At 44.7% G+C, this 18,313-nt stretch overlaps 1 protein-coding gene across 2 annotated transcripts in view; it reads left to right on the top strand.

The window, feature by feature from the left end:
- Positions 1-18,313, top strand: part of Abcc1 (ATP binding cassette subfamily C member 1) — a 108,331-nt gene that overhangs the window by 35,759 nt on the left and 54,259 nt on the right. For both annotated transcript variants that reach the window (XM_028778382.1, XM_028778383.1), the window contains exons 5-9: positions 946-1,071; positions 11,257-11,318; positions 12,254-12,385; positions 17,358-17,591; positions 18,116-18,293. In XM_028778382.1, coding sequence (XP_028634215.1) covers positions 946-1,071; positions 11,257-11,318; positions 12,254-12,385; positions 17,358-17,591; positions 18,116-18,293 — 732 coding nt within the window. The remainder of the gene's footprint in view (positions 1-945; positions 1,072-11,256; positions 11,319-12,253; positions 12,386-17,357; positions 17,592-18,115; positions 18,294-18,313) is intronic.

Genomic DNA, 18,313 nt, shown 5'->3' with positions numbered 1-18,313 from the left:
GGGGGAAGGAGGGAGCATGGAGGAGGGATGGAAGGAGGGAGCATGGAGGAGGGATGGAAGGAGGGAGCATGGAGGAGGGGGAAGGAGGGAGCATGGAGGAGGGATGGAAGGAGGGAGCATGGAGGAGGGGGAAGGAGGGAGCATGTAGGAGGGGGATAGATGTGGAGCACCTATGAAAGCACAGCCTCTGTAACAGGGACAGTGGCTGGCATAGTTGAGTTTGTGTTTTCCTAAGTGCTTCTCTAGGGACTACACGTTTCTCATGAATAATCTGAGGACCATGCACAGTGACTCTGAGTTATCTCTACTTCAGCATTAACTGACAAGTGGAGAGAGGCTTCTTCACTGTGGGACATTGTCTTGTGCTTTGTGGATATCTGGGGCCACCCTGTGTGCTAGGGGCTAATGTCAAACATTCTGAGACACTGGAATAGTTGTTTGGCATGCTAAACAGCCCTTGGTTGGGGACCACTGGTGTGTTCAGCGGTGGAGAAGCCAGGGCACAGAAAGGTTAAGCAAATGGATAAGGTCCCAGAGCCAGAAGGAGCCGACTCTCCTCTTCCACTCCGTGCTGTTTAGGCACAGGAGATGGAACTACCTTTCTTCTGTCTTGTTTTCAGGGGAGGAAAGTCTGGGGATGCCTGTGGCAGAGGAGGTGACTGTCTGCAACTTGCTCTTTGGGCTTATCTTAATCCTTTTTACTGTTGCTATAGTCAAATCCATAGTCAGGATGATTTAGAGGAAACAGAGGTTTATTGAGCTTATGGTTCTGAAGGCTAGGAGGTCTGAGGTTTTGGGGCAGCATCTGGAGAGACATCTCATGCCATTATGGGCCCCCACCACTGAACACCATTCCTTGTGATTGTGAGGATTTGGTAGTCATCTGTACCCTGCTTTCAGGGAAGATTATGTTGATCTGTGTCCCCTGCCTTCTCCCCTGCTCAGGATGCTCAAGTTGACGTGTTTCGAGATTCCACATTCTATCTGTACTTCACCCTTGTGCTCATTCAGCTCGTGCTGTCCTGCTTCTCAGACTGCTCACCCCTGTTCTCTGAAACTGTTCATGACCTGGTAAGTATGACCTAGATGTGTATGCCCAGGTGGGAGAGAAATAGGCAGTCGCAGCTAACTCTGACTGGGCTCAGATTCTAAACCCAGCATCGACCGGGTGTTGTTCTGAGCCCAACTTCAGCATTGCAGACTCACATTCCATTTTTCTGGAAGCCCATAGCAAAATCGTTCTTCTCAATCGTCAGGTAGAAACCTTTCTTAGATATACCAATGTCCCTGGAGGTAGGGAATCTGCTTCACTGTGTCCCTGTCTGTGCCTTACAAGCCAGCTGGTGACTTTTACTTAGCATGGTGATTTTAGAAAATGTGAACAGAACCCACAGGTGAAAATTTAGAGCCACCAAATATCAGGTGAATTCCAACTGCCCAGGCTTTCTAGAAAGATGGGAAGTCCTGGTAGGTTAAGGCCATGGTCTTCGAGGGCTGTATTGGTAAGAACTAGGGCTGGGGATTTGGAGCTACATTGTCTTAGATCTTGAATCTCTGCTATGGTACCCACTAGGCCCTCTGCCACCTCTGTCAGTTCCAAGGACATTCTGTGAACTGCTGCTTCCTGATGGTCCATTTTTCTTTCTCCATCTTTTTTCCTTATTTACCCTTCCCCTCCTTCCAGTACATATCAAGTTTCAGCCCTATGATTTGTGTCCTTCCAGGCAGCCTGGCCTCCTTGTGGGGTTCCCATCAGTCCAGAGGGGTACCTTTACTTTACTCTAGCAGACAGCAGTCCCAGGCAGATTCCTGCATTTACTTGTTTTGTCCACAAATTTTTATTGGAACATATTCTTAACTTATTTGTGAAAATATCCCACACAGCTGCTGGGAATTTAAAAGGAGAATTAAGGAGTTGCTAGCAAGACTGTATTCCCCTTACCCCAAAAGCCTAGCCTTGCTTTTTGGCTCTCTGTAGATGAAGTTTACTGGCTCCTTGTCTGGAATATTTCTTTAGCTTTGCTGATTTGATACTTTGTATTTGTACTTCCTTTATTTTTTGCAGGGCTTCTTTCTTCATGTGAACACACAGCTCAGTCACTGAGGGGCCAGGACAGCCAGCTCCCTGCTGTGCTAGGCAGTTTATATGCATACTTCTTTTTAATTTTTCCATTTTTTAAACAGAGAAATGGAGTCTTAGGGACTTAAGTACCTTGCCCATTTTAAGTGGCAGAGCAGGAATTCAAACCCAGGACTGGTCCTTCTGTAGAACCCCATCACTTCTCTTGGCTGTACTCCATGTAAGGGCAGGTTTAATAATGGCTGGATTGGTTCATCAGGCCCAAAGGCAGAGATTGCCCTAGGATCTTGATGCCTTAGGCAGGGTTGGCATTCGTGGACTGCTATATCAGTGTAGGAGGAGGTCCTCTGAGGGTCCTCAGGCCTCCTTGGGGCCTCCTGGGACACTGGATATGGCTTCTGTTCTGTCCACTTCCCCTAAAACCAGGAAAGGAGTGGAGGGTACCAGAGTGCTCGGAGTTATGTTGAAGTCCTGGTGTAATGCCAAAACTGGGTTCTCTTTAAAAACATTTTGTTCATTTGTTATGACAAAATCTATTCAACCTAAGATCCATCATCTTAACTGCTTTAAATGGTTCAACGCCATCAGGAGCTTTTGATTTCATTCATAATACAAGTATTGTGGCTGGATGATTTCAGCTAGGATTGTGTTAAGACACACGGAATCATGGACCCCTTCCAGGGTCAAACCTAACACAACTTGGATAGCATCCCTGGGTAGTGTGTGTGTGTGTGCCCACGTGCTTGTGTGTGTGCAGAGAAGCTTAAGTGGCACCAGTTCAAAGATCTCAGAGTTGACTGAGTGCTTTTTTTTTTTTCCATTCTTTTTTTTTTTTAAGATTTATTTATTTATTTTATTTATGAATATACTGTAGCTGTCTTCAGACACACCAGAAGAGGGTATCCAATCTCATTATGGATGGTTGTGAGCCACCATGTGGTTGCTGGGATTTGAACTCAGGACCTCTGGAAGAGCAGTCAGTGCTCTTAACTGCTGAGCCATCTCTCCAGCCCGACTCAGTGCTTTTTTTGTTCGCTTGCTTTTTGCTATGCTGGGGATGCCAGTGTCTCACCGTCCAGCCACATCCCCAGCACCAAGGAACATATTTTTGAGGACTAAAAATATTGAGGCTCAGAGAAGTTGTGTTATCACATTCTAATTTATACCTAATTTATGTGGAAGATGAACTTCTTGGAGTTGGGTTGACCCTGGGGCTCTAAGTTCAACTGTGTCTCCTTGTGTCTTCAACAGACATTTGCAAGGCCTCTGGTGTATGATACAGCTGGTGCTAGAAACAGCAGTGTGCATTATAGTTATGATTAAAGCAGTAGGCAGGGAACACTTTTCATCCCCGAGAGTCAGTGCCTACAACTGGCACACAGAACAAAGAACAGAAGACAGGATGGTAGCAGTGAAAAGTGTATCTATATTAGAACTGAAAGAGAAGTGGTAAGTACATTCTGCAGGCAGGCACTGGCTTAGGTGAGCATGTGTTTCTGGAGTAGCATTTTCCAGGTCCAGGGCCTTTTTATTATAAAAGAGAAGGGGGCAGTCTCTGAAGGGACGGACTGTACTTTGGCTGTTGGAAATGATTGGTTCTGGGAGTTGGTGGAGACTTGTATACTCCTTGGGTACTCCAGGGCAGTAAAGGGGTGATTTTTCTGGTTCTGAAGTTAACCTTCTTTAGACTCAATCATGAATATCTATCTGATCTGTCTTCCTGCCTTTAGCTGCAAGAACTGTATACAGGATGTCAGTTGTCATCCTGGGTGTCTTTGGAAGACACAGCCTGCCACGCGTCCTCATGCCTGGAAGCAAGCACTTTTCTGACTGGGTCTTCCTCTCCTTTTTCTTTCTTCTTTTTTTAAACATTTTAACTTATTTTTAGTGTGAGTGGGCACCTGTGCCACAGCATGTTCTTAGAGGTCAGAGGACCTCCTCCAAGAGTCCTTTCTTTCCACTGCGTGAGTTCCTGGGGATCTAAGTCAGGTTGTCAGACTTGGCAGTAACTTTACCTACTTAGTCATCTTGCTGTGTAGCCAGCTAGCTATGTAGTCTAGATAGCCCTGGAGTCATCATCCTCCTGCCTCAGTTTCCCCAGGGCTGGAGTCACAGGTGTGCTCTATCATGCCTCACTTGGTAAGTTTTGTTTCTGAGATAGGGTCCCAGGCTGCCCTTGAACCTGAGATCCTCTTGTATCTGCTTCCTAAGCACTGGGATTTCAGGTGTGTGCTACCACACTGGGCTTATGTGTTTCAGTGAGTGAATACCTTCAAGTCCTGTCAAGATACAGTATGTCACCAGGATCCCACAAAGTTTTTCTTTATGGCTAGCCTCCGACTCCACCCCAGAAGTCAAATACTGGACTTTGCTTAGAGTATTCCAAACTCCATCTTTCTTGCTTGCCTTCTTTCTGCTTTGGGCCTTCAGGAATTGAGCTGTCTGTCTGTCTGTCTGTCTATCTGTCTCCATGGGGTAAAGATGAATCAACCTTGACCTCTGTCCTTGAGGTGAGATGGAAGGGTGTGTGTGTGTGTGTGTGTGTGTGTGTTACAGAATGGACAGTCAGAGCTAATGGTCACAGGAATAAGAGAACGGCTGCTGCTAGGTGAGGAAGTTTTTTGCATATGTTTACTTTGTGTGTTTTATGGGAGGGGTTCCTAGGAGAAGTAATATGTGAAAAGTTCCAGATGTGTGATACTGGGACACTTCTGTTTGACTCTGTCAGAAGGCTCTGTCCCAGGAATTAAGTGACACAGCTGGGAGAGAGGAGAATACTAGGAACTGAGTACAGCATACACGTGCTCAAGAACAGAAATATATATATATATATATATATATGAATGAAATGTTTTTCCTTTGAGACAAGTCCTTACATAGCAAGGGCGACCTCAAATTCCTTTTGTAATAGAAATGACCATGTATTTCTGATCCTCCATTCTCCACTTTCTGACATTACAGGCATGTACCACTATGCTTGGTTTATGAAATGCTTGGTATACGCCAGGCTAGGTTCCACCAAACAGTCCCAGCTCCAGCCCTGTATCGGGGAAGTTTAATTTTATTGTAGTGGTCGTTTATGAGAACATCTATAGTGTTACCTTCAATTTGGATGTGTTTGGGGGACACCTTGGGCTAAAAGGAGACTACATGGGACTTAGGGAGGTTGGTGGCACTCAGAAAGATGTCACGGATGGCCCAACAGCCAGAGCGAGGACATAGCATCTATGTACACTAAGGGGTTTGGTACCAGGATTAGGAAATGGAAAGTTTATGGGGAAAGGGCTTGGGAAACAGGTCCAGGTATGTGCTCTGTCCCAGAAGGACGTGTCTTGAGCAGCTGTTGCCTGGCAGGCCTGCAAATTGCTAGTGTTAATAAGACACCTGAAAAAGTCTCATTATTGGACTTTGGCATTGTTTTAACAGTCATAGGCATAGCAGTACACAGTCCATTTAGCCTGTACAACAAACCCAGCAGAATGCATTTTAAGCCTCCTGGTTTATAGGTAAAAACAGAGTTTCAGAGTGGAGTACAGGAGAGAAATCTATACTTAGAGCTTGTTAGAGCGTATAGATTATTGCCCCTACTCCCAATCTTGATAGCATAGGGCAGGGCATGGCTAGAACTTTTTATCTCTATAAAATTTGCTGCTGCTGCTGGGACCACATTGGAGACCGTCACTCTAAACTGCCTGGCTTCTGCACATCTGCCTCTTACCTCAGTCCTTTAGTCTGAGCATGCTGGGCAGAAAACTGAGTTAGATTATAACTCCAGTTAGCTTTGCTGTCACAGAAGCCCTCCCATGTTAGAGGCTTCCAGAAACCAGCTTCCAAGTTGATAGATTTTCTTCTGTGTGCTCCCAAGGACGCCCTGGGGCTATAACCTCAGATAATCTGAGTGTCCCTGATTGGATCAAGAGGAGGGAGGAGGCCTGGAAGTAGACGAAGCTCCAGGAGGTTGCAGAGAGAAGTGGAAATGTCTTGCTAATAACACGACCTTGTTGTGTGTGCTGGTGGGTCTCTCCTAGTGCTAGGGACTCAGCTTGAGTAGCTTTGTCTTGGCTTTGTCTCCATAGATTTAAGAGTCTTACTGAGCTAGACCTGTGCTTATGACAGCCTCAAGAGCCATCTTCCCTCTATATTGAAGTCAAGGCTGAAGGAAGACTGGGTATTGTTGGGAAAAAGAAAAAAACCTCTTACCTTAGCAGGAGTTTTATTCTGTAGCCAAATATGAGTGACCCTGGCCCAGGAACATGGTTGCTTCGAGTACCATGGTCTAACCTGGTAAAAGTTTCAGAACAAAAGAGAGTCATCTGTGGGGCACCCCCATGTGATGGAATTTTTAGCTTTGGTGTTAATAGAAACTGCTGCTTTGTTGACATACCCTAAAAGGTTTCATGTGATAACCAGAGTGTTGCTATGTGGACACAGAAATAGGCAGTGACTGGCTACTAAGGGGACTACAGACAGCTCAAGACGATTTGCATCTAGATCTGCACCATTCTAGCTTTCCACAGTCATGAAATGCTAATCAGATAGGCAAGTAGCATCTTTAATACAGGTGTGGTTTTTTTTTTTCTGGAAACTTCAATGAAAGACAGTTCTTGGCGGCCTAAATGTATACCTTTCTACTCACCATGTCTTAAGGCATGAGGTTTGAGGAACTATGTCTGTCTTGTCTGTCTTTCCATCCGTCTGTCCATCCATCCATCCATCCATCCATCCATCCATCCATCCATCATCTATCATCCATCTTTCTGCCTGCTTGCCTACCTGCCTATCTACCTACCTACCTACCTACCTACCTACCTACATACCTACCTACTTTACCTACCTACCTACCTACCTAACCTACCTAACCTACCTACCTACCTACCTACCTACCTACCTACTTAATCTACCTACTTACCTACCTACCTACCTACCTACCTACCTACCTACCTAATCTACCTATCTATCTATTCATAATACTAAGGGCTTGGTGTGAACTACTGTGTGGTTTCTTTCCACTCTGGGTATTTTTTTCCTTAGCCCTGCAGCAGCCATAGGCTGTGTTCCAAACAAACTTTATTTATAAGCAGCCAGATTGCAGACCCTAGTTGACCATCTCTGATTTATAAAGCACCTGGCCCAGTGCTTGGGGTAGCATGGTTCATGTTTTAGTCTGCTCTGGTTTTAGTCTGCTCTGGGCCCTGTTCTAAGTAAATTTCTTGTTTTATCTCATTTAGTCACCTCCAAGGAAGTTACCTGACATCCCACAGGTCTTAAATAAAGCCCTTTAAAGCTCAGACCTTCCTTCCTAAGCATGGGGACCCAGACCATCCACTGCTTCATATAAACCCCTGCTCTATGTCACATGCTGTGGGGGGTATTTGGAGTTCAGGGGAGTGCATTAGGCCTCTTTTTATGTTTAGGGAAGAGTGTTTTTCCTGCTGATGTCTTGCCTCTGTTCCTTATTACTCTCTTCCCCTTCTTTTCCTTCTCCCTCACTTTATCTTTTGTAGCTGTTTTAGATTGTTTTATGTGTATGAGTGTTTTGCTTGCGTGTATATATGCCCTATGTGTATATCTGGTGCCTGGAGGTTAGAAGAGGTCAGATCCTTTGGAACTGAAGTTCGGGATGGTTGTGAGCCACCATGTGGGTGCTAGAAACAGAACCTGGCTCCTCTGTTAAGAACAAGAAGTGCTCCAATTCTGAAGCCCTTGCTTTTTCTTTTGTTGAGACCAAGTCTGGCCTCTAACTCATTATGTACTCAAAGATGACTCTGATCCTCTAATCCGTGTCTTCACCTCAGAGTGTTGGACCAAGCATACTGCTTTCATCTTGTTTTTTTAATCTGATTTCCCTGGGGAGGCAGCCTCACAGGGTCAGGGACCTTGCCCTTCCAGCCCTATCTTCAGCATTGACCTTCATCCTGGCATAGAAACAAGTCCCTCCTTAGATATTTATCCAAGAAATAAAGGAGTCATTTCCCACTGTGCGCTTCCCTCCCCAGCCAGCAAACATCCTAGTCTTTTGCTTTGATGGGATATGGGCCAACAAGGCAGAGATCTCTACTTCAGGAGTGATGGTGTTGCCTTAGCTGGGGAAATCCCTCTTATACACAGCCCCGTGGGCCTCATGTGCATCTTCTGGCATTGGAGGGTCCTTTGAGGACTCTTACTTCTGGATATGAGTACTGAGGTGCTGAGATATGACACTAGAGTTACTTACCTAGAACCCTTCAGGACTGTGATCTGAACCCTCACTGACAGCATCTGCCTCCGCTTGTTAGCCTCCACCTCCCACTCCTGATGAGGCTGCACTAGAGTGGGGACTGAACACTTGCTCTGAGCACATGTCTCCCGGGCGAATCTGATGAGAGCAGGCTTGCTATTTCTCAAGGGCTGTCTAGTCTGAATGGTGGCAGCTTTATATTTATGTGAACTCAGTTTTGGTGTAGTGAGTTACTGTAGATTTTACCTCTAAGACATCTGGGCAAACACTTTCCCATGCATTGCTAGGCAGATGGATGTTCTTCCTGTCTTTGTGTTGAGATGGTCTCCTGTGTCTACTGCTCTGGTGCTCACTTTGTAACTGCTGAGGATGGCCTTGAATCTCTGACTCCCTGCCTCTTGCTCCCAGAGTGCTGGGGTTATAAGCATGTACCACTGCACCCAATTTTATTAACAGGACCCAGAGCTTCCTGCTTGCCAGGCAAGCATCCCTCAACCCTTGTTTTTTTGTTTCTTTTTTTAATGACTTAATTAAAAACAAAGAGTGGTGTATAGCCCAGGCTGGCCTACTTCACAGCAGTTTTCTTAGTTTTGCAGTGGAAAGCCATAGCTGGCTTGTGACTTTATTTTGAGACATTTTTGCAAAAAGTTGCAAAGACAGTAGAGTACTCTTTAAATTTTTACTCAGCAATAATATTTGAGAGCTAAGAGTTTAAAAAATATAGAGCCATTATTTGGCCCAATATCATTCATAATAATTCTTTTCATGTCATCAAACATTGTAGCAAGCCATTGTAGTTGCAAAACGAACCGTCCTGTCGTTAGATAGGCTTATTGCTTTACCTATTAGGTGCAGTTTCTCTCTTTGACTGCCCTGGCTTGGAGTTTGTTTAGAAAAGGGACAGGAAATTCTTGTTTCTTTCCATTTAATCTGTGAACCAGAATAATGGCTTGTGTCACTAAGTGTCTTTTTATCATCCATATAAGTCTGTGTGGCGCATAGTGTGATGTGTGTTGGTACACTGCTTTTCTAACTCACCCTTTTTGCAGCCAGGGTCCCTTCTGACTGCTTCTAGAGCTTTGAGCATGCCCACTCACCTTTGGACTAGTAGCTCTGGGGTATAATATAGTGTTCTAGCCTTATCTTGTTTATTTCTTGCTCAGTAACTTGTTTTCAAACAGAAGCAAGTTTTGATACCCTGATTCTGCCCCCCAAACAAGCTTCTTCTGGAACTGTGGGAACAGAATAGGATCAACAGACTGGATGGGAAACCCATTGATTAGAGTAGGTCGTCTCTTCTGCTCTCTGAATGCCTTCTCTCAACTCTTCTTGTTCCTTCACAGAGGCCATTTGGAAATTGAGATCTCAATGTGCACATGTTAAATGCTTGAGCTCTGTGCTGGTAATATTCCACCTTCTGTGGAGCCTTCTGCCTCTGGTAAAGAGATTCTTTAATAGCTGGCTCAAAATCTCTGTGGCTCCTAGAGTTGCCTTATAGGAGACCCAACATTTTTTTTTTTTTTTTTGTTTTTTTGAGACAGGGTTTCTCTGTGTAGCCCTGGCTGTCCTGGAACTCACTCTGTAGACCAGGCTGGCCTCGAACTCAGAAATCCACCTGCCTCTGCCTCCCAAGTGCTGGGATTAAAGGCGTACGCCACCACTGCCCTGCAGAGACCCAACATTTTTAACCTGACCTCCAGTATAGACTCCACAGCCTCCATCATAGACTGCCAGATCTCTTGCCAGATGTTGAGCCTAGGGGTCTCCACAGTTAAGGCAAGTGTTCTGCTGTAGACTTAAGTCCCTTTTGGGTCCCTGGGTCTGCCATACTTTTCCATATACCTGGGCTCTGAGCATATTGCTTTCTGTCAGGAATGTCTTGCTTTTCCTGTTGCTGTAGTTGCCTTCCATTCATTCTTCAAATGCTGGATTGGCCTTCCATAGAGAGGGCTTCTCTGAGCCTCACGAACCAACTCGTGCTGCCTTATGTGAGCTCCATGGTCATATCTACCCTGATTGCAGTTACATTTTGCATTGTTTCTAGTGTTTGTATAGTCATTGTTAATTGTCTGTCTCTAGAGCCCTGACTGTCTCTCACACATCCTACCACTTTTAGATATAGGAGCTCAGACAGGTTTTTAACTTCTGTTCTCATTTAATTGCAGAATGGGGGTGAACGTAACCCTGCCTTGTAGGGTGGCCTTGGAGATGAGCTGGTCAGTTATGTAGTGTGTTGAACAGCTTGTAGAGCAGGGTAATGGTCTGCCATAGGTGGGTACACATGGGCTGTGTCTTATGAAACACAGTAAGTGCCAGGAAATACCTTCTGGAGGGATGAGATAGTGAAAGGACATCTCTCAAAGTGTTCATGGGCCGTAAAATAGTACAGCCTGGGTTGGGCGTTGTAGATCAGTGAGGAACACGAGCCGAGCATGTGCAAGGTCCTGGGCTTGATGGCTAGCAACGCAACACAAAAGTAGACATCTCTTTGTGAGGAGATAGCAGATGCTTATTAAAAACGTGCTCACTAAATGGATGTGTAAAGTGAGGAGAGTGATAATAACACTATCACACACGATTGAGGTGGAAATATAGGAAGGGCTTGTCCATTGTACTTTATAGAGTGCCCAGCACATAGTAGGTGCTCATAAAATACTTGTTGAATGGGTGAATGATGTGGGGCCAAGGTTAACTAAAGGTCATGGGGTTGCCATGAAGATGGGTTGATATCATGTACTATGCTTGCGTGCAGCAGGTACTCACGGGACATTTGTTGGGTAAAAATAGAGGGATGTGCTCTGAGGCTCAGGAGAGCAGTCCATGCGGCATGCAGAGGTGTGAGGATGTGGGCCATGATCCTTTGAAAGAAGAGTGGTCAGCTATGCCTAGCTCATCCAGACTTGGAAAGTTAAGCTTGGATTTCCCCTCTCCTCCCTCCCCTGTGCCTTCTGTCTTCTAGAATCCATGCCCAGAATCGAGTGCCTCTTTCCTCTCCAGGATCACTTTCTGGTGGATTACAGGGTAAGGCTGGACCTCCATATGGGGTAGGTAGTGGAACATGAATGCAGGGGTGTACGAACACTCCCATGGAGCTCAGCTTCCTTTAATTTCCTCCTGTACTGTCTGCAAGTTATATCTTAAGGTCAATAACTAGCCTTCAGTGTTATGAATGCCTGAGTGATTAATCCACTGGCTGTGAGCACCCTTAGCTTCTGGCATAGGCTTTTAGCTGGCTTGCTTAGGCTCCAGGCTTGCCTTGTGGTTGACTATTTAATATGGAATCCTACCAGGCTTGGTTCCAGGACCCTACAGATACCACTGATGCTTAGTTTTCGTATAAAGCAGAGTAGCATTTGCATTTATCCAGATCTGCCTTGTCTTCTGAATCATGTCTAGATGCTGCATGACCCCTAATGCAGGGTAAATAGCTACCATGCTTAAGGAATGATGACAAGGAAGAAGATATTATGTCCCCCGAAGATGAAACTTTTCAACACAGACACATTGTCATTTTCTCCTACCTTATAGCAAAGTCATATATGCATGTCATAGGAAACACATAAGGAATATATGCATCACCACCAAGAAAACATCTAGACTTTGCTGATATTTTCATAGGAAGCAGGTCAACCTTGGCTACATAGAGTGTTGGGGCCAATCTGGCCTACATGAGGCCATGTTTGAAAATAAAATAATTAAAAATAAAATTTACAAGTCACAGCAGAAATAAGAAACACCCAGATATTTCTTTCTAAACACAGCATGCACCTGTTTGTCAAATGAGTCTGTTTTGTTTCTCTAAAAGACCTAGTAGAATTAGCCAGTTGATATGCCTTCATGTCCTTGTAGTCTCAGAGTTTTCCAGTCATGGCTGGATAGCAAGAGCAGGATGTGAGGGAGGCCCATAGACTCTTCCTTCAGTGTTCATTGTGTCTTCCTTTGTGCCTTGCTCCCAGAATGATGGTGCAGGGCTACCGCCAGCCCCTGGAGAGCAGTGACCTCTGGTCATTGAATAAGGAGGACACGTCAGAGGAAGTGGTGCCTGTGCTGGTGAATAACTGGAAGAAGGAATGTGCTAAGTCAAGGAAGTGAGTATCAAATTTCCGTGTTCTTCCAGGCAGGGCAGACGCAGCCTAGACTGACCTGTTACCTACCCTTAGCCACCGTGGCTGATTTCTGATTCTAGGGAAACTGCACCACCGCCTTACGCTGCAGTTCCTCTTCTCTCATATGGGGGGAGTGGAAGTGTTTAACACCATAGGGAGCTCCCAACAGTTCCCTCCTGTATTGTCTGCAGTTAGATCTTTAACTCTCCAAAATGAGAGAGGAGGCCATCTGCCAAACTCGAGTTGATTCTTCTAGTTACAGTCCTCACCATGGGCCTTGCCCTATTCGCACAGTCAGTCTTTAACTTTTTCCTCTCTGAGCATCTGTTTGATGTCTTGAATATTCCCTGAATGTTCTTGCTGGGGTTGAATGCTTTTTGTTGAACATGTCAAACATGGAACTTGAACCATGGTGTGCCACCTGAGGCCAAGGCTTCAGTGTACCTGCTGCTTTGGTGCTGAACTCTGGAGCTGGGTTCAGGCACTGGGACAAAGCAGGCAAATGTCTTGCACCTTGGATTGTATCGTTTTATAGTCAGATCAGAAGAAGTGAAGGGCATAGTGACATAGGGGAGAGTATTCAGGGATTGCTCCTGTGAGAAGGTGACATTGAAAAACACTCATTCAAAGGAGGGAGTGAACCATACATACCCTGGGACAGGGCCTTCTAGTTAGAGGGACAACTGATACAGAGGTCCTGAGGCACCTGTTGAGGTTTGAGAGAATGACTGAGACTGGGACGTGTCTTCGCAGGGGCCCCAGGCTATGCTAGAGAGTTACATTGAAGGCACAGTAGGAAGTCAGAGGCTGATTCTATACAGGGCATCAGTGTGGTGAGAATTCTGTTCAATGACAACCACTAGAGTCTCATTTTAAAAATATGTTTATATGTATGATGTATGTATGTATGTATGTATGTATGTATGTATGTTTACATGTGTGAGTCTGCATTGCTATAGCATGTGCATATGGGAATCAGAGGATAGCTTATGGGAGTTGGTTTTCACTCTCTACCTTGTGGGTTCAGGGATTGAACTCAGGTTGTCAGGGTGGATAGCAGGTGCCTTTACACATTGAGCCACCTCACTGGCTCTGAGCCTATCTTTGTTTCTGGCCCAGTGTGCAGTTGGCTTGTGTACTGACTGGTTTTGTGTGTCAACTTGAGACAAGTTAGAGTCATCAGAGAGGAAGGAACCACAGTAGAGAAAATGCCTCTTTGAGGTCCAGATCAGTGAAGGAGGGCCTAGCCCATGGTGAGTGGTGCCATCTCTGGCCTGGTGGTCCTGGGTTTTATAAGAAGGCAGGTTGAGCAAGCCATGAGAAGCAAGCCAGTAAGCAGCACGCCTCCATGGCTTCTGCATCAGCTCCTGCCTCCAGGTTCTTGCCCTATTTTGATTTTCTGTCCTGATTCCCTTCAGTGATGAATAGCAATGTGGACATGTAAGCCAAATAAACCCTTTTGTCTTCCACTTGCTTTTTGGTCCTGTTGTAGCAGTGATACAAAACATGACTAAGACAGTCTGTGATAATACTTTGTGGTCTCCTCAGCCTGTGCTTCTCTTATGTGAGGCCATTTTGCATGCATATCAAGCTGCTCAATGGCTGTGAAAGAGAATTTGGTAGTGTTTTTGTTTTGTTTTTAAATTAAGTAGTCACTTACTTGTCATTCAGTTCCCAGGCAGATGCCCAAGAAAACTAGAACTTAGGTTCTAAAAAGCTTTGCACAGACTTGTAGCTGCCTTGTTTGTGATAGCCCATGACAGAATCAAACCTAAACGCCTGTTATGATGTCAGTACAAGTTGGAATTATTGCTTAGAGCTGAAGGAGGAAGCACAAAGTTATAATGCTAATTGAAAAAGTAGCCAGATAGTTGTCCTCCCAGTGTTTGATGCCTAAAGGGGTGTGAACAACAAAACTGAAGGATTTACCAGCAATGTCCCAGTATATCTAATTAAAAGAGAACCAGGTCTGGAGAGATGGCTCAGCGATTAAAGTACCTGATGCTTTTCCAGAGGACTTAATTTGGTTCCCAGTACTGATGTTGGACAAATCATAGGGCTCCAGGTTTGTCCAGAGTCAATATCTTGAGAGGATGGAAGACTTATTGGCCTGCCAGCTCCATCTTGGGGAACTCTAGCTCAAAGAGCTCTTATAGAGGGGGATTGAGTTCTGCATCTAGGCTTGATGGCCATTCTTGTCATTTAGGAGATGTTTATCTTCCTGGATTACCTTGTCTCCTGAGTCAATTTCTAATTCTTTAGGTGAACATTATTTTTAGGCAAGTCAATTTTTTTTTTAAATTAAAGAACAGATGAGCAAGTCCTTAGCTCTGCTTTTTGATCTTATTTAAAGACCACTTGGTGTTCCATGTTCTGATAAATGAAAATCATTTTTTTTAGGAAGTTTGGAGACTAGTTGTTGGAAATTGTTCCTTTTTGCCCCCTTTCCCTGTCATGGTTGACTGTAATAGCTCATTTGTCAGCCATTGTAAGGTTTTGGTGTTGCTGCTGGTTTAGAACTTACAGCATTAGGCAAAGGGGAGCAGAATAACTTTACCAGGGACAAATTTGTAGAGGACGGCCCATCTAAAAATAGGTAGTGTAAAACAAAATCAAGTAGCTGTTAATTGCTCTAAAAGGTATTGGTTTAAAAGACTGAGGTATGCTCTTCTTCCCATATCTATAGTTTTAGTAGCCTGTGATCAAACATGATCTGGAAATATTAAATCTAAAATTGCATTTCTAAGTTTTAAATTATACATTATTTTTGTTCCATCATATTCTGTCACCCAAAGTGACAAAATTCTTTTGTCTACTGTGTACGAACTGTGTATACTACTCACCTGATAGTTGACTGTTCAGCAATCATCTTAGAGAGGTGGCTCAGGAGTTAAGAGCACTGGCTGCTCTTCCAGAGATTCTGAGTTCAATTCCCAACAACCACATGTTGCTTGCAACTATCTGCAATGTAATCTGATACCCTCTCATGGCATGCAGGTTTACATGCAGATAGAGCACTCATATATATAAAATAAATAAATTAAAAACAAAACCCCAGATTTTTTGTGCAAGTAAGCCTTAGGTAGCAGCCTAAAGTACGACACGAGCCTGTTGTTGCTTCAGTCTGCTGTCTCTGTGGATCAACAAGAAGGGTGAGGATAGAAGTAACAGAACACACTCACATTGTGTCATTTTACTACAGGATAGTGTATTTCCTTTTTTTAAAACTGATGTTTGACTTGAAGGTTAAACTTTTATCACAGGTATTTGTAAGAAACCAGAACCAGTAGTATCCATGGATAAGAGGGAGTATTGTATATAAATGTGTAAGAATACAATCTGTATAAACTTGTGTCTGTAGTTAGGTGACTTCAGGCTAGCATTTTAGTGGTGTGGATGTCTGGTGGGGTATTTGTCTTTATTCAGGACTGTCCTATGTAGAACAGGACAGAACTACAACACTACACAGAAGGATGGTCCCTGGGCTGAGTCATTGTGACTCACGTTTATGAAACAAGCCTGCTTGAAAACTTGTGTAGCCATACTGGTTTGTTTTATGGTGGTGGTTGTTTTATTTTGTTTCACCTTTGAGATAAAGTTTTGGCATATAACCCTATCTAGGGTGGTATTTTTTTTCCTATGTAGCTGAGGGTGACCTTGAACTTCCAGATTCTCCTGCCTCCATCTGCCAAGTGCTGTATGTGTAAATTATGCTTAGCAGGTTTTTATAGTTCTTAGCTTCTGCACATACAAGTTGGATCCTTTCTGTGTGTATTTCTGTGGGGCTGGAGAGGTGACCCCATGGATGAGAACGCATACTGCTAGTACCGAGGACCAAGGTTTGACTCCCAGCACCCACATCAGGTAGCTCACAACCACCTGTAACTTTGGTTTCTGGGGATCCAACACCCATTTCTGGCTTTCACAAATACTTGCACTCATATAGTGCATATAAACTCATATAGGCAAATGCACATACACATAAGTAAAAAAATCTTCGATTTTTATACATAATGTGGTGTCATGATCCAGCTTATTTTTTGCATGTGGCTATATAGTTTCCTATTACTATTTTGTTTTGTTTAATTTTAGAGAGGACCATCCTCTATATGTGGCCCAGGTTCTTGGCACTCCTCCTGCCTTACTCCCCAAGTGCAAAGATTGCAGGCATGAGTCATGTTGCCTGGCCTATCACCAGTTTTTGTGGGAAAAAAAAAGATTTATTTCCAGAAATAAATCATGTGCTTGACAGAGGTCATCTGCTTCTGGACCTTTAGCTGTGGGCTCAGACGGATGCCTGTGTGGCTTCCTTGTTTCTTTCTTGACATCTGTCAGCTCATCTTCTCTTTTAGGACGGTTCTAGCCTATCTGGGTCTCTAGTTCCCACTTCAGATTTTAGAACTGGTCCATCACTTCCATCACTTTGTGATATGAAGCAGCCAGCTGAGCTTCTGATAGGGATTGTGAGTCTGTAGAGGAGCTTGGGCCCACCATGCTGCTATGCCTTTCAGTTATAGCCTCTTAGGATTGTGAGTCTGTAGAGGAGCTTGGCGTCAGTATGCTGCAACAGCCTCTCATTCTGTACATCCACAAGGGAGGCAGGACTTCCAGTTTATTGACTCAGAGCCTCATTATGTTGCTCATTGATTCTTCCAATTTGTGATTTATTTCTCCCAGCTTCCTAGCACTGAAGTTACAGTCATATTCCACTATACCTGGCTACTATGAGCCTTGCTTTGCAAAAGAGGAAACTAGCTTTAGTATCCCTGCAGTTGCAGCCAGCAGATGGTCCAGGGAGAATCTGAACCCATGGCTCCCAAGTCCAGGGTCATACTCACTGCATTAAGCTTGACTCTTTATGGTGACATGTCTTAGGTTCTGCTCTTCTTGAATCTCTTGACTGTAGGCTACCTCTGGTAGACTGGATAACTGCTTTACCCTCCTCTCATTCTAGGCAGCCCGTACGGATTGTGTATGCCTCTTCCAGAGACCCCACCAAGTCTAAGGGAAGTTCCCAGTTGGATGTGAATGAGGAGGTTGAGGCACTGATTATCAAGTCGCCCCACAAGGACCGGGACCCCTCTCTGTTCAAGGTGTTATACAAGACTTTTGGGCCCTACTTCCTCATGAGCTTCCTGTACAAGGCCCTTCATGACCTGATGATGTTTGCTGGACCCAAGATCTTGGAGTAAGAACTCTTGCCTGACTACCTAGTTTCCTGTAACCTCCTGAGCCATCCTGTCTTAAGCTAGAGCAGGCTTATTACCTACTCCTTACCTTCGTCTTCTCCAGCTTTATTTAATTACTGAGTTGCAGCCACTTTAATTGCAAGTCACAGAAGCCTTCTGGATACAAACTTAGGAGGATATGGGGCTGTCTAGAATAAGGATGCAGGTAGATCTCATGAGTATCTGCAACTGGAAACTAAGAAGGCAGCAAAGGGGCCTCTGCCATCTTTCTCTCCATCACCTTGGTCTCAGTGTGCTCTATTTGACTACCTTTGAGTGACGTGCTGATGGAGAGACATAACTATCAATATGGTGATCCCAAGGCAGAGGTCCCTGTTGTAAGAAAGAGTCTGGTACCTGACAGTCCTAGCACCCTGTAAGGTAAAGTGTCTGGTGGATGGCTCAGGTGGAAATCACTAGGGTGACTTGAAAGTATTTTCCCTACTGTATGTATCACACTGGAATCTCCCTCCCACCCCCACAGATTGATTATCAACTTCGTGAATGACAGGGAGGCCCCCGACTGGCAGGGCTACTTGTACACAGCACTGCTGTTTGTCAGCGCCTGTCTGCAGACGCTGGCACTCCACCAGTACTTTCATATCTGCTTCGTCAGTGGCATGCGCATCAAGACTGCCGTGGTGGGCGCTGTCTACCGCAAGGTAGGCCAGGCACCACACCC

Source organism: Grammomys surdaster, unplaced genomic scaffold (assembly GCF_004785775.1).
Source record: "Grammomys surdaster isolate TR1022 unplaced genomic scaffold, NIH_TR_1.0 334, whole genome shotgun sequence".
Lineage (NCBI taxonomy): Eukaryota > Metazoa > Chordata > Mammalia > Rodentia > Muridae > Grammomys > Grammomys surdaster.
This window is presented reverse-complemented; position numbering and strand designations above follow the sequence as displayed.